At 43.9% G+C, this 21,664-nt stretch overlaps 1 protein-coding gene across 4 annotated transcripts in view; it reads right to left on the reverse strand.

The window, feature by feature from the left end:
• The window catches only part of DOCK2 (dedicator of cytokinesis 2), a 548,036-nt gene that overhangs the window by 21,640 nt on the left and 504,732 nt on the right, over positions 1 to 21,664 (reverse strand). For all 4 annotated transcript variants that reach the window (XM_004371215.2, XM_023726512.1, XM_023726513.1 and 1 more), the window contains 5 exons: positions 20,576 to 20,657; positions 19,441 to 19,525; positions 18,075 to 18,161; positions 10,917 to 11,093; positions 5,715 to 5,798 (listed from right to left, as the gene is read on the reverse strand). In XM_004371215.2, the coding sequence (XP_004371272.1) occupies positions 5,715 to 5,798; positions 10,917 to 11,093; positions 18,075 to 18,161; positions 19,441 to 19,525; positions 20,576 to 20,657 (515 nt within the window). The remainder of the gene's footprint in view (positions 1 to 5,714; positions 5,799 to 10,916; positions 11,094 to 18,074; positions 18,162 to 19,440; positions 19,526 to 20,575; positions 20,658 to 21,664) is intronic.

Raw genomic sequence — 21,664 nt, forward strand, 5'->3', positions numbered from 1 at the left:
TGTGGGGTTGTTAACCAATGTCATAAAACAACATGTGTACTACTGTTTCATGAGAAACTATTTGTTCTGTAAGCCTTCACCTGAAGTACAATAAAATATAAAAAATAAAAAAAAACTAAACTGAGATACCACTTGTCATGGAGAACTGTGTCCCCCCAAAATATGTGTCAACTTGGCTGGGTCATGATTCCCAGTATTGTATGACTGTGTACCATTTTGCAATCTGATGTGATTTCCTTATGTGTTGTAAACTCTATCACTAAGATCTAATAAGATGGAATAACAGCAGTTATACTGATTAGGTATACCAGATTGGATAGTGTCTTAAGCCAATCTCTTTTGAGATATAAAAGAGAGAAGCGAGCAGAGACACAGGGGAACCTCCTACCACCAAGAAAGCAGTGCCAGGAGCAGAGCGTGTCCTTTGGAAATGAGGTTCCTGTGCTGAGACGCTCCCAGACCAAGGGAAGATTGATGCATCATAAGGACCTTCCTCCAGAGCCGACAGAGAGAGAAAGCCTTCCCCTGGAGCTGATGCCTTGAATTTGGACTTGTAACCTACTAGACTGTGAGAGAATAAACTTCTCTGTTAAAGCCATCCACTTGTGGTATTTCGGTTATAGCAGCACCAGATAACTATGACACCACTACATAACTGCCAGAAGAATCAAAATTAAAAAGACTCACAGAATCAAGTGTTCATGAGAACATGGAGCAACTCAGATTCTTATAAATTGTTGGTGGCAGTGTAAATTGGTTCAATCACTTTGGAAAACTATTTCTTAGTATGTAGTAAGGCTAAAAAGTTCCTAGGTGGTGTAGTGTAAATGGTTAAGTGCTCAACTACTACCATATTTTTACGCAGATGTGTGCCTTCTACATTTGTATGTCAATCACTTCCTCCCCTCGGGAGGTAGTTTTGTAAGCGTTCTATGCTAATTTTTTTTACAGCTAAAAAGAAATGGCATAGTGGCACCTCTGAAAATACCTCGTCGGGGGAGGGAGTGGTTGGCAAACTAACGTAGAAGGTGTGTGTTATCTGCGTAAAAATACAATAATAGAAAGGCTGGTGGTTCAAACTCACACAGAGGTGCCTCAGAAGCATGCCTGGTGATCTGCTGCCAAAATGTCACAGCCTTGCAAACCTGATGGAGTATATTTCTACTCTGTACACACGGGGTTGCCATGAGTCAGAATCAAGTCAACAGCAACTATAACAACAACTAACTTTAAAGTCTGGTGGTTTGAACCTACCCAGCAGTGATGCAGAAGAAAGGCATGGTTGTATGTTTCTGTAAAGATTACAGCCTTGAGAACCCTATGGAGCAGTTCTACTCTGTAAAACATGGGCATGTCATGAGTTGGAATTGACTTGATGCAACGGGTTTAGTTTTGATTTTCTGCAGAAAGGCTAACTGGACATGACCCAGTAGTTCTCATACTGTGTACATACTGAGGGTATTGAGTGCTTATGTTCTCTAAAAGACATGTACAATAGTGTTCACAGCAACTTCATTCATAAAATACAAAATCTGAAAACAACCCTAACGTCCATCAGCAGGAGAATGGATATTCATACCATGGATAACATTTAGAAACAAAGACATGCAACAAGCTGAATGAATCTCAAAGGCATTGCATTGAGCAAAAGAAGCCAGACACAATAGTACAAGCTATATAATTCCATTTATATGGAATTCAAGAGCAGGCAACACTAACCTATGGTGACTGAAGTTTGGCAGGCTCTACTAAAGCCCAAAGAAAAAGGAAGACGGAAGAAGAATTGATGCATTTGAATTATAGTTTTGGAGAAGAATACTGAATACACCACGGACTTCCAGAAGAAAGAGCAAATCTGTCTTGGAAGAAATACAGACAGAAAGAAGTACAGTCTTTCTATTAGTAGTTGAATGCTTAACCTTAGAAGCAAGGATGGCAAGACTTCATATCACTTACTTTGGACATGTTATCAGGAGAGACCAGTCTGTGGAGAGGGACATCATGCTTGATAAAGTAGAGGGTCAGCGAAAAAGAGGAAGACCATCAACAAGATGGATTGACACAGTGGCTGCAACAATGGGCTCAAACATACCTATTATTGTGAGGATGGCACAAGACCGAGCAGCCTTTAGTTGTGTTATACATAGTGTCACTATGAGTCAGAATCAACTTGATGACAACTAACGACAACAACTAAAGCCCCATATTCTCATATCTTGTGACTCAGCAGTTCCACTCGTAGCTAAATGTGCATACGTGCACCAAAAAGACGCATACAAGAATGTTCAGAGCGGCATTACTTGTAATAGCCGCAAACTGAGATCAACTCAAATCTCCATCAGTAGAAAAATAGGTAAGTAAATTTAGGCATAGTTATACAATGAAGTAATATACAGCAACAAAAATGAACCAGCTATAGCTATGTACAACAAGATGAATGAATTTCTCAAACATAACATTGGGCCAAAGAAATTAGACATGAAAGACTGTACACTATGTGATTCCATTTATATAGAAGAAAAAAATAAGCAAAAGTAAATCATAGTGTTTAGGAATGCATGCTTGGGTGGTAAAGCTAGTTTTAAAAGCAAGGGAGTGATCACTGTAAAAGCATGATAGTGGCCAACCTTGAGGAGGGGTGGTAATGACTACAAGGAGGCCCGAGGTAGGCTTCTAGGGTGCAGCGGATTTCGTTTCTTCATCCCATGGATGTATGCTTTGTGATCAATTAGCTATATATGATTTTGTACTGTGTACTTTTCTGTTTGCACTATTTCACAATAAAAAGTTTAAAAGAAGAATATAGTGTAAACATCTTTCCGCTCAAATAAATACGAAGAAAAACTTTAAAAAGAAAGAAGAAATTGATTTCAAAATCCGTGAAATCTTGAGCACAAAATGTCCTTTGAAAGCTTCAGCATTTGTTGGGCTGTTGAGGTACAAGTACATTCCCCTTTGGGTTCTCATGTTTTGAGAAAATTCAAAGTGTATTGGGCTTTACAAAACCAAGATCCAGTCTAGAGTTAAGCTCCCAGAAGACAGAGTCCAGCCCTATATCTCTGTTGCCTGATCCTGCACCTGGGACGTAGTTCTGCTAGTTGCTGTTGGGTTGATGCCGACTCATGATGACCCCATGTGTTACAGAGTTTTCTTGGCTGTGATCTTAACGGAAGCAGACTGCCATGCCTTTTCTTCCACAGAACCACTGGGTGGGTTTGGACCACCAACATTTTGGGTCAGCAGTCAAACACAGTTTGAACCACCTAGGGACACTCTGGGATATAGTGGGGGCTCCATAAATATGGGTTGCAAGGATGAATGGAACGGAATGGGCCAAAAAACCAAACACATTGCCTTTGAGTCGATTCTGACTCATAGTGACCCTACAGGACAGAGCAGAACTGCCCCACTGGGTTTCCAAGGCTGGAATTTTTACAGAAGCAGACTGCCACATTTTTCTCCCGTAGAGTGGCTGGTTGGTTTGAACTGCTGACCTTTCGGTTAGCAGCCGAGCACTTTAACCACTGCACCACGAGGGCTCCTTGGAATGGACCAAAACCAAACCAAACCCATTGCCGTTGAATCGATTCCAACTCATAGCAACCCTATAGGACAGAGTAGATCTGCCCCATACGATTTCCAAGGAGTGGCTGGTGGATTTGAACTGCCGACCTTTTGGTTAGCAGCTGTAGCTCTTAACCACTATGCCACCAGGGTTTCCTGGAATGGACCAGGAAGAGCTAATTTGCCCAGTGTAATACTTTAAAAAGGCCACCTTCACTATGAGCAGGGCTGCATCTTTTGAACTTAAATGCCGGGAGTCCAGGCATCCTACCTTTGGAAGGTTAAGTGGGCCCTGTAACATGGTGACATGGGCGCGGTGTGTGTGTGTGTGCGTGTGTGTGTATGCGTGTGTGCGCGCGCGCGCGCGCGCGTGTGTGTGTGTGTGTGTGTGTGTGTGTGTGGCAGTGCAAAGGTGCAGGCGGCCACTAGGGGGCACCTTCTGAAGGGCCTAGCTTACTAGCTTATAGCCCTTAGAAATGATAACATCGAATATAAGCTTTTTAAAGTCTCCCTTCTTTGTTTGTAGCTCCCCTCTATTAGCTATGGGGCTGACAGAATTTCCTGAGAAGTTACAGCCTGGTATGAGCTGCTGTGGCAGGCCCAGGTGCATGCAGACCTAGCACGGAGAAGCCATTTCTAGGTGATAAGAGGAAGCCAGCAGAGAGGCCCTGGGCAGTAGCATGGCTTAAGAGTGAATTTGTGTGATATGTTTGCCCTCCCTGGGGCACCCCAGAAATATCCGAGGATGGAAACCTAGTCTAAGCCTGGCCTTTCTGGTTCCCTGGATGAAGGTGGTGAGAAGAAGTATCATTATTGGGGTACTAAAGGGCACAGTGACCCCTGAACACTGGATACCATGGGGATATTTGGGTTTCACAGGTGGCAAAAGGTAAGAAGGGAGAGAAAATTCCAGACACACCAAATGCATTTAGGAAAGTGCTTCTCTGCAGTGCTTGGTGTTTTGGTTTTAAAGCTTCACTTTGCATAAACTGGCAGAGGCAGAGAAGACCTGAAATAGGAATCCTTATTTTAAGAAAAGAGGCTGCACCCAATGCTTCTCATTCCCTGATTCCCCCAGAGGAATAAAACTCCCTTCCACAAAAGCTTGCTTTTCTTTGCACAGTGACTGGCAAGAAGGGAGTGAGGGAGGACAGGCAGCTGCAAGCAGCAGCGCCTGCCTCCCCCAGCTCCTGCCCTCTGGAGCCCACTCTGTGCTCTGCAGGGCTAGGTGGTCCCCAAAGCTGCCCATGTCTGAGGAGTGGGGTGTGACAGGTCTGGAGGTAGAGCCTGTCCTTGGAAAGCCTCTAACTAGGGGAAGGGCCTAACAGATTCTTTCTAGTGCAGGGAGTGGGAGAGAGAGGGGATGGGAGAGAGGAGGGAGAAGGAAGGAGGGAAGCAAATAGAGATTGGAGTAAGATTCGAGGAGAAGAAAGGGTGCAGAGAGAAGCAAGAGACAGAGGGGAGGGATAGAAGCACAGAACTTCTAAAGGAGGGGGAGAAAGACAGAGAGAAAGAAAGAGAAAGGAAGAAAGAAGGTCAGAAAGAAGGAGAGCATGCATAGAAGAGGCAGGGACACGGGAGAGAAGGAGTGAACAGAGGAAGACAAGTGAACAGGCAAGGACAGAGCCTTCCAAGGCCTTGGATTTGGATCCGGAGGGCTGAGCAGCTAGTGGCAGGATGCAAGCCCTTCTGACCGAAAACCAACCAACCAAAGACCTCAATTATTTTCATAAACTGATATCCATCTGAGAATTACCTGCAATAAAATGGGTCAGCTAGAGAGGGAGGAGGGGGAGTGGGGGGCCTGTCTTCTCTTAGGTGATTGGCACTTGCTGGGTGTAGGGATAAGGTGGTGGGAACATATGGGGACCTGGTGTTCGTTTTAGTCCCACTGTGAAAAGCCACCGCTTGAATTCAATGACAAATAAAGCTGTATTAGCAACATGCACCACAGCGTTGCTGCCAGGCATCCCTGTGGCACCCAAGGGTACAGTCCCCTAAACCTCTCTTACAGGATAAGCCTGGGCAGGTGTGATGCAGAGTAAGAAGGCACGGGGCAGGAGAGCATGGTGAATTAGGCCAAGTCAGTGAGAGGCTGAGGAAAGGGAAGGAGGAGGTCCAGGTCCTGTCCCAGCCTGGTGCCCACCTACCTGCCATGCAATCAGGTCTTTGAGTTGGCTCAGCTTGTCCTGGTCCTCAGGGTGGTCCCTGATATACTCCTCAGTGAAGAAGGCCTGGGGAGAGACATAACAAGACCAATACTGTGTGATCCCACTTATATGGAATATTTAGAATTGGCAAATGCAGACAGACCAAAGTAGATTAGCCGGAGGCTTCCAGGAGGGAAAATGAGAGTTATTGATTAAAGGGCACTGCGTTTCTGTTTGGGGTAATGAAAATTTTTGCAATTAAACAGTGGTGATGGTAGCACAACACTGTGACTATAATTAATGCCACTGCCACTGAATTATACACTTAAAAATAGTTAAAATGGAAAATTTCATTATATATATGATAATATTTTATGTATATGTAAATATTGTAAATATATATTAGATATTAGATATAGATATATAACCACAGTAAAATAAAAAGGAAGGCCTGAGGAGAACAGGCAGGGCTTTGTGGTTTCCTGTTCATTAGGCGTGGTCCCCGGGACCAATCTCTCTGGCACTAGGAGAATATTCGATTTGAGACTGGCAGGAATGAGGACACATGTATTTGGATGCTGCAAGATCAGAGACATATGGAATGACATTGTTTTCTCTTTCTGACAACTCCAGACAGCTCTCATTAGGAAGGGCCACAACATCCCCCTCCCCCCCACCCCCAATGCTCCTCACCCTGCAGCCATACCAGTTTTACCTGGGAACTTGTGGTTTGTTTTTGTTAGGTGTCATCCAGTCGGTTCCGAGTCATAGCAACCCTATATACAACAGAAGGAAACACTGCCCAGTCCTGTGCCATCCTCACAATCATTGTTATGCTTGAGCCCATTGTTCCAGCCACTATGTCAATCCATCTCGTTGAAGGTCTTCCTCTTTGTCACTGACCCTCTACTTTACCAAGCATGATGTCCTTCTCCAGGGACTGATCCCTCCTGATAACATGTCCTAAGTATGTGACCCATAGTCTCGCCATCCTTGCTTCGAAGGAGCATTCTCGTTGTACTTCTTCCAAGACAGACTTGTTTGTTCTTTGGCAATCCATGGTCTATTCAATATTCTCTGCCAACACCACAATTCAAAGGCATGAATTCTTCGGTCTTCCTTATTCGTTGTCCAGCTTTCTCATGCATACGAGACGATTGAAAACACCATGGCTTGGGTCAGGCGCACCTTAGTTTTTGAGGTGACATCTTTGCTATTCAACACTTTAAAGAGGACTTATGCAGCAGATTTCCCTAATGCAATGTGTCTTTTGATTTCTTGACTGCTGCTTCCATGGGTGTTGATTGTGGATCCAAGTAAAATGAAATCCTTGACAACTTCAATCTTTTCTCTGTTTATCATGATGTTGCTTATTGGTCCAGTCGTGAGGATTTTTGTTTTCTTTATGTCGAGGTGTAATCCATACTGAAGGCTGTAGTCTTTCATCTTCATCAGTAAGTGCTTCAAGTCCTCTTCACTTTCAGAAAGCAAGGTTGTGTCATCTGCATAACACAGGTTGTTAATAAATCTTCTTCCAATCCTGATGCGCCGTTCTTCTTCATATAGTCCAGCTTCTCAGATTATTTGCTCAGCATACAGATTGAATATGTATGGTAAAAGGATAAAACCCTAATGCACACCTTTCCTGACTTTAAACCACACAATATCCTCTTGTTCTGTTCCAGACTGCTTCTTGATGTATGTACAGGTTCCTCATGAGCACAATTAAGTGTTCCGGAGTTCCCATTCTTCACAATGTTGTCCATAATTTGTTATGATCCACACAGTTAAATGCCTTTGCATAGTCAATAAAACACAGGTAAACATCTTTCTGGTATTCTCTGCTTTCACCCAGGATCCATCTGACATCAGCAATGATATCCCCGGTTGCACGTCCTCTTCTGAATCTGACTTGAATATTTGGCAGTTCCCTGTCAATGTACTGCTGCAGCCGCTTTTCAATGATATTCAGCAAAATTTTACTTGCATGTGATATTAGTGATATTGTTCCATAACTTCTGCATTAGGTTGGATCACCTTTCTTGGGAATAGGCATAAAAATGGATCTCTTCCAGTCGGTTAGCCAGGTAGCTGTCTTGGAAATTTCTTGGCATAGACAAGTGAGCACTTCCAGCACTGCAGCTGTTTGTTGAAACATCTCAACTGGTATTCCATCAATTCGTGGAGGCTTGTTTTTTGCGAATGCCTTCAGGGCAGCTTGGACCCCTTCCTTCAGTACCATCGGTTCCTGATCATATGCTACCTCCTGAAATGGTTAAACATCAACTGATTCTTTTTGGTATAGTGACTCTGTGTATTCCTTCCATCTTCTTTTGATGCTTCCTGTGTCATTTAATATTTTCCGCATAGAATCCTTCACTATTACAACTCGAGGCTTGAATTTTTTCTTCGGTTCTTTCAGCTTAAGAAATGCCGAGTATGTTCTTCTCCTCTGGTTTTCTATCTCCAGGTCTTTGCATATGTCATTATAATACTTTACTTTGTCTTCTCAAGTAGCCCTTTGAAATATTGTTTTCAGCTCTTTTACTTCATCATTTCTGCCTTTTGCTTTAGCTACTCAATGTTCAAGAGCAAGTTTCAGAGTCTCTTCTGACATCCATTTTGGTCTTTTCTTTCTTTCCTGTCTTTTTAATGACCTCTTGCTTTCTTCACGTTTGATATCCTTGATGTCATTCCACAACTTGTCTGGTCTTCGGTCACTAGTGTTCGACACATCAAATCTATTCTTGAGATGGTCTCTAAATTCAGGTGGGATATAGTCAAGGTCGTACTTTGGCTCTTGTGGACTTGTTCTAATTTTCTTCAGTTTCAACTTGAACTTGCATATGAGCAGTTGATGGTCTGTTTCGCAGTTGGCCCCTGGCCTTGTTCTGACTGATGATACTGAGCTTTTCAATCATCTCTTTCCACAGATGCAGTTGATTCGATTCCTGTGTATTCCATCTGACGAGGTCCACGTGTATAGTTGCCGTTTATGTTGTTGAGAAAAGGTATTTGCAATGAAGAAGTCGTTGGTCTTGCAAAATTCCATCATGCGATCTTTGGCATCATTTATATCACCAAAGCCATATTTTCCAACTACTAATCCTTCTTCTTTGTTTCCAACTTTCACATTCCAATCACCAGTAATTATCAATGTATCCTGATTGCATGTTCGATCAATTTCAGACTGCAGAAGCTGGTAAAAATCTTCAGTTTCTTCATCTTTGGCCTTAGTGGTTGGTGTGTAAATTTGAATAATAGTCGTATTGACTGGTCTTCCTTGTAGGCATATGGATATTATCCTATCACTGACAGCGTTGTACTTCAGGATAGATCTTGAAATGTTCTTTTTGATGATGAATGCAACACCATTCTTCAAGTTGTCATTCCCAGCATAGTAGACCACATGATTGTCTGATTCAAAACGACCAATACCAGTCTATTTCAGCTCACTAATGCCTAGGATATCGATGTTTATGGGTTTCATTTTTTGACGATATCCAATTTTCCTACTTTCATACTTCGTACATTCCACTTTCTGATTATTAAATGTGTGTTTGCAGCTGTTTCTTCCCCTTTTGAGTAGTGCCACATCAGCAAATGAAGGTCCCGAAAGTTTGACTCCAACCACATCATTAAGGTCGACTCTACTTTGAGGAGGCAGGGCTTCCCTAGTTGTATTTTTAGTGCCTTCCGATCTGAGGGGCTCATCTTCCAGTACTCTATCAGACAATGTTCTGCTGCTATTCATAAGGGTTTCACTGGCTAATTCTTTTCAGAATTAGACCGCTGGGTCCTTCTTCCTAGTCTGACTTAATCTGGAAGCTCAGCTGAAACCTGTCCGCCATGGGTGACCTTGCTGGTATTTGAATACCGGTGGCATAGCTTCCAGCATCACAGCAACATACAAGCCCCTATAGTACAACAAACTGGCAGATGCCTGGTGGGGGAGGGGTGACTTGTTAGAAATGCAAATTCTCAGGCCCTACCCCGGACCTGTTGAATCAGAACCTCTAGGGGGTGGGGGGCATCAGTGTGTCACCAAGCCCTGCAGGGGATTCTGATGCCCACTCAAGTGTGAGAACATAGCTCTTGGAAGAGAACTCAGTGGCCGATTTTACCTAGTGGGTGGTTTAGCTCACTTCATCACCTCCCCCATTGCTGTGTGATCCTGGCAGCTCCCTAGCTCTTTCTGGGCTCCTGCCCTCAGTGTGTGCACACATATATACAGAATATATCACCTCTCAAAGCTGTACATAGGATCACAGTAATGATTATATCAGGTGTGCAAGGGTAGCTGGAAAGACTAATTTAAAAACCATTGATGAGTAGCATCACTGTCCCTGAATTATACTGTTGTGTCATAGCCTTAGTTTTACATCAATGAATGACATAGGAATAATAAGAAGAAATCTACGGTTAGATTTGTTAGAATGAAAAGTCCATTTTGTACCTCAGTATCCCCTACAATATATAGCCTAGGTGAAAATCAAGTAAGGAATGTCTATTCTACTTCAGTGCCAGAAAAATCTATGACGCTCCCCCCACAACTGTGGAGTTGGTATTTTTCTCTCAATGGATGGATAATGTAACTCATATAATTGATGGTATTTCCGTTTTTGCCATGGATACCAGGAGGCTCAAAAATGAAATCTGTGGCTCAAATGTACGGGACTTTCTTTAGAGACTTTATGACCTGGATATCTAGATTATAACTCCTCCCTTGGAGTTGATCTCCTAACCTTTCTGTATTTTCACAGATTCTGGTTTTCATTTCTTTCCATTTGTTTAAGTCATTTCAAAATTCTCTGTGGAAGAGATGGGTTTACACAAGCGTCATGAGCTGTACATTGACTTGTGGCTCCTGCACTTTTATGCCCTGGCTGACAGCCATCCCAAAGCCTTTCCTGAATGGAGGCACCTGGATCTGTCCAGTGAAAGAAGGGGCCTCTGTGACCCCTGCTCCGTTCTGCCCCAGCACAGAGTGTGGCAATGCGGGTGGGCGGGAGATGGGAGCTCAGTAAAGGCACGAGGATGTAGAAACTCTGGAAGGTGTATAAGGTCCAACCAAGTTGAACTGTCCCTTTAGCGGGGCGAGGACAGCGAGGTAAGATCAGTGACATCAGTTGCAAGGCCCCTAGCCCACCCTCCCTGCCACTGCTCCTGCCCTCACCAGGGCCTGGAGCCCAGAGCCCTCACCTTCTCGTACTTGGCAAACCCTCCCATGACAGCCGGGTCCACAATCCCATTCAGCAGCATGGAGAGCGGGTTAATGGGGAGGCTCTCGTCATTCTGGTACTGGTTTATCATCATCAGGATCTTCTCGTTGGCCGTGGACATGGTCTCGATGGCGTTCTCCAGGGGGCTAATTGTGGTCTGTTGAAAATCAGATCACCAAGAAGAAAGGGCCTTAGCAGGTTGCCTTGAAAACAGATAAAACTATTGGTATTGATTTCATTTTGGGTTGGAATCCAAATGAGGCCTTGCTCCCTGAGGGGCTGTAGCAGGATCTTGTTATAATTAGTGAGCTCTGGGGGCTTTTTGTGTCTGGGGACAGACAGGTTGACTTTCCACTTAGTGAGAAAGGGGCTTCATTGGCTAGGCGAGCCCTGGGAAGATTTTCTCTTCTTATTACCTTGGTGAAACCGTACGCTAAAGCAATCCATCAGGTTTTGGTTGAGCACTTACTATGTATGAACTATTAGTCGGGGAGGTCAGAGCAGCCTGTGGTCACCCAGCCTGGCACACAGTAGGTCCTAAGACCTGGATGTTATTGGAAGGGGCTCTGTTCTAAGGTAGATTCCATTTAGTTGGGAAGATAAAACTGAAACATCTCTACAACTCCTCTTAGAAAGCAATATAAACAGAGTGCAGTCAGATGCTAACTGACTAAACAGTGCATGGGTCTGGACTAAGAAACTAGACTAGGGGTTGTCAAACTTTTTCTGTAAAGGGCCAGATAATAAATATCTTTATTTAAGCTCTGTAGACCAGATGGTTTCTGTTGCAGCTACTCAAGGCTGTTATTGTAGCACTAAAGCAACCACAGTCAATATGTAAATGAATGAGCACTGCGCGCTGTTCCAATGCAACTATTTACAAACACAGGTAAAGGGTGGGATTTGGCCCAAGGGTCATAGCTTGCTGACCCCTGGACTAAATGAAAGAAATGAAAACTGAGTGCAAATTTTAGCTCTGCCATTTTCCAGCTGTGTGACCTGGGCAAGTTTCCTAACCTTTCAGAACCTCAGTTGACTCATTGGTAAAATGGGGATAAGAAATCCTATTACAGAGAGTTGTTGGTAACTATGATTATTAATAATAGCGTGTTAAGAAGGGAGGATTCACCAACAGAAGTGAGTGATGGCAGCAAAGGTCAAGTAATTAGAGAAAACTTCATGGAAGAAGGGACCCTAAGTTTTACCGCCTGTGAAATGGTGATAATATAATCCCTGCCTTTTGGGGCATATAAAACCCAAAATCAAGCCCATTGCCGTCGAGTCAATTCCAACTCATAGTGAACCTATAGGACAAAGTAGAATTGCCCCATAGGGTTTCCAAGGAGCGGCTGGCGGATTCAAACTGCCGACCTTTTGGTTAGCAGCCAAGCTCTTAACCACTGCGTAACCAGGGTTCCCTGCTGGGCATACAGCAATGATTAACTGAGATAGCATGACACTTGTCTCACAACTAAATTGTCAAAAAATAACAACAATAAAACCAAAAAGCAAGAAGTCACCTGCTAGTTATTGTAACTATGGGCTATGAACGGGGCAGAACCAGCCTCTCTCACCATGTTCCCCGTCATCCTTTTAAACCATTTCCTTAAATACAGCCTCCTCACTCCCTTTCCTTGGTTTTGGACTCTCCCTGTGTTTGTGGTTCTCTCTTTCTCTGTCATGCGCACACACACACACACATGCATGCACACATGTGCATGGGCACAGACATGGGCACACATGCACACAGGCATGTATGCACAACACACATGCACACACATGCATGCAGACACACACATTCATGTACACACCTGAACACACACGGCGCAAACTGGAGGGGAATGTTTCCTGGTTGGTGGGGGCGGCAGTACATATTCCCACAAGTTGCAACCCACAGTCTAGTTACCCGACAAGTGCGCAGACCAGCCATTCAGGGACTCCATGGGTTGAGGTCTAGATGAGTTCTAAGGAGACTCTATTGCGACCACTTGGATAGAGCCCAGCACTGCACTGTGGGTTTCAACAATGGCAAGGGATACAACGGAAAGATGCAGGCTTGAAGGCAAGTGATTAAAAATGGAAAGACCTATTGATTGGCATTTTCCCCTCATTTTTAAAGGTATTTTTGAATCACAAAATCTTTAACCTCATTATAGCCATCAGGAATAGAGAATGAGAATGAAAATAACTTTAGTTTCTCTCCTAAGAGCATTTTCATAGACCAAATACATAATTCTTAGAACAGAGCTATGGTGGGAAGTCTGGGAGTCAGGAGATGATAACAGGAAAAATAGTAATGACCATGATAATGGCGATGGCTCCATTTATTGATCACCTCCTACGTGCCAGTCAACACTGGGCATATCACACATGTCTTCTCATTTAATTCCCCCAGTAACAGGTTAAGTTGCCCGAGAGCAGATGGTAGCAGAGCTGGGGAGAGTTCTGATCCCAAATGCAGACCAGGCTGTGCTACTAAACTTGCCATACACTGGTTAACGCAACTTAGGCAAGCCCTCAAATACTGGCCTCTTTCCTAAGCTAAGGTTCAGTTTCCTTACTGGCAGTATAGGTATAACCCTTGCCCTATTTGCAGCAAGGGGAAAATGAATTATCAAGGGAGATAAAGAGGACAAAAGCATCAGACAAAAGATGACGTGACCATAATCCCTTGCAACTGGGTGGTGTTTCCTATTTTTCAAAGGCATTGCACCAACATCATCTTCTTAAATCCTCCTAGGAATCCCATGAGCTGCACAGGATGGCCATTATCATTATGTCCTACTTCTGCCACTGATTGCTTTGGCAGTTCAAGTCCCATCTTTGGGCCTCCGTTTCCTCATATGCAAAATAATCAGGCTGGGCAAGAACTAACAAAGGATTGAAACTGGCAGCCTGCAAGCCAAACCAGGCCTACAGAAGTCTATTGTTTAACAGCACATTGATTCTAATTTTTAAAAATTTAATTCCACTGGGGAGCGTTTGCCACTGCACTTTGCCACAGTCTCCACCACTCTCTATCATCTTGATGTGATATTTTTTATATTTACATTATCTTCCTGGACTCTGACTTTGTAACGCTTGGACTAAATGACCTCTAGGGTCACTTTCAGTTCTGAAATTCCATAGTTTTACAATCCCTATTTTACAGATGCTGGAAACTAAGACCCAGAGATACACAGCAGCTTGTCCAACATCATACAGCTCATGAATGACAACGCGGAACTTGAACCTGGGTCTTCTGAACCCTAGATCAGGGTTCCTTGTAAAGACATGTTCTCAAGGTCAAGAACAAGGAAACGACTCTTCAGTAAGCAGAACTTCTACTTGAATCTCACTCAAGAACACCTCTCTATATAAACAGTACCCTAATCATGACAATTCATGAAAGAAACAACCAAGAACAAGGTACAAATTCATACAACACAAAATCAAATGCTTGGAAATGAACTCACCTAGCACAGCATTAAACCTTTGTATCTGAGATATCCTGAAACTCTTGGTAACTCAGCTGAAGGAGGCTGTTAGAGATAAGTTCACTCGGGTCACCTTTTTTACAGGTTTTCCTAACTCTCTCTGTCAGAAGGTATCAGGGTGAAAGGAGCAAGTAAAAAATGTAGTTTCTTTCCTAGCTTCAGAATCCTGAGTTATTATGGGTGTCTGCATATTAATTGATTGATTGTTTCACTTAACAAGTATTCTTTAGCACCTATTATGAGCCTGGGTCTATTCTTTGCACTTGAAAACATGGCAGGAAACAAAACAGATCCCTGTCTTCCTGGAGTTTATAGTCTAGTGAATGGAGATAGATATTAAAAATAAACATATAGGTAAATTATTTAGTCTATTAGGAGGTGATAAGTTTTGTAAATGGAAATACAGTAGGGAAGGTGGGGACAGGAATGCAGGGATGGGTTTCCTCAGCTTGCTTAGTAGGAATGGTTGAGGAGGAGAGGCACCTTGCAGAGCACCGCCAGAGGAAAGGGCACAGCCAGAGCTAATGGGCACAAACCACAGACTGGTAGAAAGTTTCTGATTCCTCTAAAACAGGATTAATAATAGTACTCATCTCACAGGGATTTGTGAGGCTTAAATAGAATGATGCTATAAAGTGCTTGGCACAGTGCCTGGGACACTTGTTGAGTGCTTATCAGGTGCCAATGCGTTCCATGAGCCAAGGGCATGAATACTTTCTTCCTTTCTAGGGTACTACTTGCTGTTGGAGTGGGCTGGAGACACATTGAGGAACAGGAAGAGAATGACTTCAGCCACAGTACATGGTATGGGAGGTTAAAACCAAACTCTACCTCTTTCACTAACCTTGAACAACTCACTAACTCACTCTGTACCTCAGTTCCCTCATATGTAAAATGGGAAGAATAATAATATGTACCTCACAGGGTTGTTGTGAGGTTTAAATGAGAACATGCACGCGAATGGCTTAGCGCATGTTCAATAAATGTTCGTTGGTGTCCTCATTATCATATTTTTATGCTCTAGACTACACTTGTAAAAGAGGAGATCAGAGGACCCCCAGGTTCCTGGGTTCACTGGGAAGAAGTGAAGTGGCATTAAGGGTTAAAATGGGATGGTCTCAATGCTGACAATTGAGTAGCTTGAAAACATCAGTCAGATCACATTCATCTTCTGCTCATGGCTCCATCTCACTCAGTGGAAAAACCAAAATCCTTATGAGGGTCTATAAGGACCTACATGATTTGGTATCAGACTACTATTACTCACCCTCACTCATTCCGATCCAGTCATAAGCATGCTCTGGCCCCAGGGCCTTTGCACTTGCTGTTCTCTCTATTAGAATGTCTTTCTCTTAAATATCTGCATGGACCATCCCTCACTTCCTCCAGACCCTTGGTCAAAAGCCATTTTAGTGTCAAGGCTTTCACTGAACATCCTATTTAAAATAGCAACCCCTGCTGCATCAGTTTTCTGTTTTATTTTTCTCCATAATGGTTATCACCATCTGACATATATTTACTTTTATTTTTTAGTCTGTCTTGAGCATTAGAATATAAGTTTCACTGTGAAATCACCAGGTGTTAGAACAGTGCCTGACACATGTTAGGTTCTCATTAAGTATTTGTTGAATAACTATGTGAATAAGACATTCTGAATATGTCCTCAACTATCAAAATTATCAAGTTTCCTATAGAGTCGCTATTGGAGCCCTGGTGGTGCAGTGGTTAAGAGCTTGGCTGCTAACCAAAAGGTCGGCAGTTGGAATCCACCAGCTGCTCCTTGGAAACCCTATAGGGAAGTTCTACTCTGGCCTATAGGGTTGCTATGAGTTGGAATCAACTCCACGGCAATGGATTTTTGCTTTTTTTTTTTTTGGTTTATAGAGTCGCCATTAGTCAGAATCAACTCAATGGCAATGGGTTTATCAAGTTTCTCACAACCAACCTGGTCTTTCCACTGTATCTTTGGGGCTGCAAAATTTATAGCTGTCCCAGGGCATTGAAACCTTAAGATGTGTTGAGAAGTCAAATACCTGAGACCTGTACAAGGGAGTTCAAACACTGGATTCTAGTCAGAGCTTTGCCTCTGTGTGATTCCTCACTTTGAGCCTCAGTTTATCTAACTATAAAATGGGTTCATACTCAGATTCTGCAAGGTGACCCAAGGGGCTGCTGAGATAGGAAAAGCATGAGGGGGTGGGATTCCAGGCCCTCTGGCCCCTGCTTCAACCAGAAAAGCTCCCCTTTCATCAGCTTCATGGAAGATTTCATTAAAAAAAAAAAAAAGTGATCAGATGCTTAAAAAAATATCTGAAAGAAGGTTCCTCAAAAATTTATGACCCAGCAATTCCACCTCTAGGTATATATACAAAATTAAAATCACATTTTCAAACACATTCCTGTAAAATAGATGCATTATTTACAAAAGCCAAAAGGTGGAAACAACCCAAGTGTCTATCAGCAGATGAATGGATAAACAAATTGCAGTGCACACATAGAATGGAATATTATTCAGCCACAAAAGAAAGGAAATACTGATACATGCTACAATGTGGGTAAACCTTAAAAACATTATGCTAAGTGAAAAAAGCCAGACATAAATGGTCACATATTGTTTGATTCCATTTGTATGAAATGTCCAGAATAGGTAAATCCATGGAGACAGAAAGCAGACTGGTGGTTGTCAGGGGCTGTGGGAAGCGGGGATGGGTATAGGGTTCCTTTAGGGATGATGAAGATGTTCTGGAACTAGATGGGGCAGTGGTTGCATAACATTGTGAATATCCTAAAAGCCATAGAATTGTTCACTTTAAAAATGGCTAATTTTATGTTACATGAATTTCACCTGATTCAGGAAATAATACTGGAATCATTATAACCTGTCCTTGAGCATAGAGAATGTGACCCAGCTGGAGCTGGACTCACAAGGACACATCAACTGGGCCCTGAGGTATAAAGACAATTGCTAAGATAATCTTGGAAAATATCTTTTAGGGCATCTTTCACATAAGCCATTCAAACAGAACACAAAAGACTTTCCACTCTTACCTTTTTCTATTATCATTTAGTGAACAGAAAATTTGTTGGACCAATGAAGACCCTCCTGACTGTCGTTACTGAAACCTGTACCAATGATTGTTAAGAAAAGCAATTCAAAATGTAGGATCACAGTTTATAGCCAATCTGTGAAAAGGTGAAGCTTTTAATGGTTTGCCCATTTTGTAACGTTAATATATACTGGTCATTCTGTAAGGTTCCTTGGACTCAGGCAGACATGGCTCTAGCAGCATGCTTGTCCATTTTCCCACTTTTGTCTATTCTGTACTTTCCTTGGATTTGGGCTCATGGCTCTGGCAGCATGCTTGTCTGATTTTCCCATTTTGCCTCTTCGAACATATGCCGAATACAACTTTCTTTTTGCTTTACTAAACTTTGTGATGTTTTTTTCCTACAACACACCAAAAATAAAATATCTGAAAGCAGCTAGGCTGGATGTTGCCTCAGGCCCCTTCCTGCACTGGAATTCTGGGACTCCCACAGTGGCTTTGAATCAAAAGCCTACCCCTTTTTCAAAGCCAATAGAGCTTCCAGAGGCTGCCCAGGCCCTGCCCCTCCTGGTGGAGAGGGTCTGACAAGGGGTGTGCCCACACCCACACACGCACCTGGGACATCTGGACTACCTCGAACCAGCGCAGGATCCCTGGCAGCTTGTACGCAGTCACAAAGGAAGTCCTCTCGATCCACATCGACTGTCCCGTGGGGAGGAGGTTAAAAGCAATATGCTCGTGAAACGTGGGTATCAGAGAAGCTTGGTGAAAACCCGGCTGGCCTCCCAGACTTCCCATTCACCCGAAGTCAGAATAAATATTTTAAGACGCAGAAACATATTTTCACCTTACCCTTAAACATTCTTTCCCAACCTGAAGTTTAAGATTTTCCAGAACTTAGGCCAAGTAGGTTTTGACCTGCATCTGTGAGCAATCTGAACTTTTAGGCAATATTGAATGTCTCCATTTGCATTTTTTGGATGGGGGTTCCACAGGGTTCATTAGGCCCTCAAAGGGGTAGTGATCCCAAAACTTTAACAATCACAGCATCAGACAAAGATCTGAGAGAGCCTTGTAGCCACCGCCTCATTCCAGCCTTGGTTCTTGGGAACAGAAGACAGATCCCAGCTGAGAAACACACAAAGCCAAACCTGTTGCTGTAGAGTCAATTCCAACTCATGGCGACCTCATATGTTACAGAGTAGAACTGCTCCATAGGGTTTTTTTTGGCTATGATCTTCACAGAAGCAGATCGCCAGATCTTTCATCTGTGGTGCCACTGGGTGGGTTTGAACCACCAACCTTTAGGTTAGAGGTCGAAAGCAAACACTTGCACCACCCAGGGACCTGGGAAACATGCACACACACGCACATTTAAAAATACTCAGGGGACAGTGAGGAGTGAAATCTCCGTGACTTCTTATTGGTCTTTCCTGGAAGGTTTGACTTCATCCACCAACTTTCTTAGCCTGAGGGTTTCTATCTCCTGAAAGTGTCTGAACACTCTGTAGTTGATAAGGTGCATCTCTCGCCATTGATGTTAGGTGCCATCGATTCAATTTTGACTCATAGCAACCCCATGTGACAGAGTATAACTGTTACATATGGTTTTCTAGGCTGTAATATTTACGGGAGCAGACCGCCAAGTCTTTCTCCTGCAGAGCCGCTGGGTGGGTTTGAACTGTTAACCGAAAGGTTAGCAGCCAAGCAGTTAACTATTGTGCCACCAGGGCTCCTTGTATCTCTCATACATCTGGTTTACATCTTGAAAGGGAAAAGGCTCAGAATGGTCCAGACAGGAGACAATAAACCCATCAGACAAGACTACGGAATGGGTGTCATTGTATCAGTGGTTATTAGTTTTATTTTATTTGGCTTTGAATCAACTTCCTCTGATTCTGAGGTTGGAAGACTGATGGTTTGGTTGGTGAAGGTGGCAGGGGAATGGTCTAGGCTGGTCAAGGGTGGGGGAGATACTCACGGCAAACTCATTCTCAGGGTCCACGGCTCCCCTGCGCACAGGCCGGGAGTACTGGAACTTTTGCACGTAATTGGATTTGTAAAAGCTGGAAGACAAGAAGAGGAGGAGGCTCCTGGTAGCCATGCTGGCTGGTGACACTGAACCTGACCCGACCCTGCACTGTCCCAGGAGGCCAGGAAACATCAGTCCTTGTTGTAGCATCTAACGTCAGCGTTTGTGTTGTGAGCTCCATGAAAGTGACCCTTGCACAGGCTTTCCTTGCAAAGCAATTTAGAAGGTAAACTTGTCCTACGCCATCACGAGAACACACCACCCCTCTGGGAACTCAGGCAATTGGAATTCTGGCATTAATGCACTTAGAGCTGCCGGGGGCACTGTTCCTATGACCTCAGCACAGGCACTTGATACACCTAAGGTCTGCCCCCCTGGAGGAAAGGGTCTCTCTTCTTTTCATGAAGGAGTGCTAGTTTCTCACTGGTCCACCCTGTGGCCTTTTTCTAAGACACTCAAGGTGGCAGCTGGGAGGGATGCTGCCTGATGTCGAACAGAGCCCCAGCTTCATGGCCTTATCCCTGACATTGCAATTTGGTATCAAATAGACTGACACCTGCCTGCAGGCTGCTTCCTCTAATGTCCCTAGATTACAGTCAGAACACATCCATTGTCAGTGTAGAACCTGGACAAAGGTTGACAAGATGTCCCCTTAGGAGAACATGCTCAGCATGAGCCATGCCCCCTGTCCCCTCAACCTCCCATTCCCTGCCACCTGCCACCTGCCCTATCCCCACTCTCTGCTGCAGATTCCTAGGATCCACTCTGGGATCAATCTGTGCAATAGGCTCCTCACTTCCAATACAGTAAATCGAATTGTGCTTCCTGAGGATTCCCTGGGCAGCAAAGCAGACCACTGCCCTGTTCACCCATCCACCTTGGGCTTCAGCCTTTGAGGGGCAGAGTTAGAACCTAGATAGCTAAACGGGGGTGATTCCCTTCCTTAGAGAAAAAGGTGAAACAGAGTGACTAACATAGAAAAGTAACCAGCAGGGCTCTGGGGACTGTCCTGCCACCAGCTCAGCTTGGCAACCCCATGGGACTTTCCTCCCCATCCCTCTACCCAGTAAATTGCAGGCCTTACTTTATAATCTGGTCAGGCACCGGCTTATTCTTGAACCTGGGGTGCTCGTCCAAGACAGGCTGGGCGGTGAAACACTGGATATCTGGAATCCCTGCGGTTAAGGGTTCACAGCGTGTCATCAGCTGCAGGGCCAGTTCTAAGCCTCGCAGGTCCCCAGCTGAGGCCTTCCAGGTCAGCCCTCCTTGGGCTAGATTTTCACTGAATGATCAAGCTCAGGTTGCTCGCTGCCAAGTAGGTCTGAATGACCGGTTCGTAGTTACTGTTGTTCTTAGCAGAGCTGCCTGCCACTTGAAAGCCTATCCCAGAGCTCAGCCCCTGCTGAAGGTTAGTGGCACTTAGTCGTTACTATCATCACTATATTATCATTGTCAATATTGCCAGCTAATGGATTTATAGCACTCTACCGATTGTAGAACATCTCTACACGTGCTCTCACTTCATCTCTCCAATTCTGCTGAGTAAATTGTCCCTGCTTCATAAATAAGGACATCAATCCAAGAAGCCAGACAACTTGTTCAAGGTCACACAGCTTGTTAGAACAGGGTGTTGTATTTAGGTCTTTTGACTCTAAGCCCAGGGTTCTTTACTCACTACTCAAAGTGTGGTCCTCTGCCAAGGCAAGGTCATAGAAGCTTCATAGACAAATCTAAACTCCCTGAGGGACTGAATTACTGGGCTGATGGCTGGGGACCACGGTCTCAGCAGACATCCAGCTTAATTGGCATAACATAGTTTATAAAGAAAATTTCTACTTCCTACTGTGGTGAGTAGCGTCTAGGGTCTTAAAAGCTTGTGAGCAGCCATCTAAGATACTCCACTGGTCCCACCCCATCTGGAGCAAGAGAGAATGAAGAAAACCAAAGACACAAGGGAAAGATTAGTCCAAAGGACTAATGCATCACAACTACCACAGCCTCTACCAGACTGAGTCCAACACAACTAGATGATGCCCAGATACCACGACCAACTGCTCTGACAGAGATCACAATATAGGGTCTCAGACAGAGCTGGAGAAAAATGTAGAACAAAATTCTAACTCACAAAAAAAGACCAGACTTACTGGTCTGACAGAGACTGGAGAAACCCTGA

Source organism: Trichechus manatus, unplaced genomic scaffold, assembly GCF_000243295.1.
Source record: "Trichechus manatus latirostris isolate Lorelei unplaced genomic scaffold, TriManLat1.0 scaffold00011, whole genome shotgun sequence".
NCBI classification, from domain to species: Eukaryota; Metazoa; Chordata; class Mammalia; order Sirenia; family Trichechidae; genus Trichechus; species Trichechus manatus.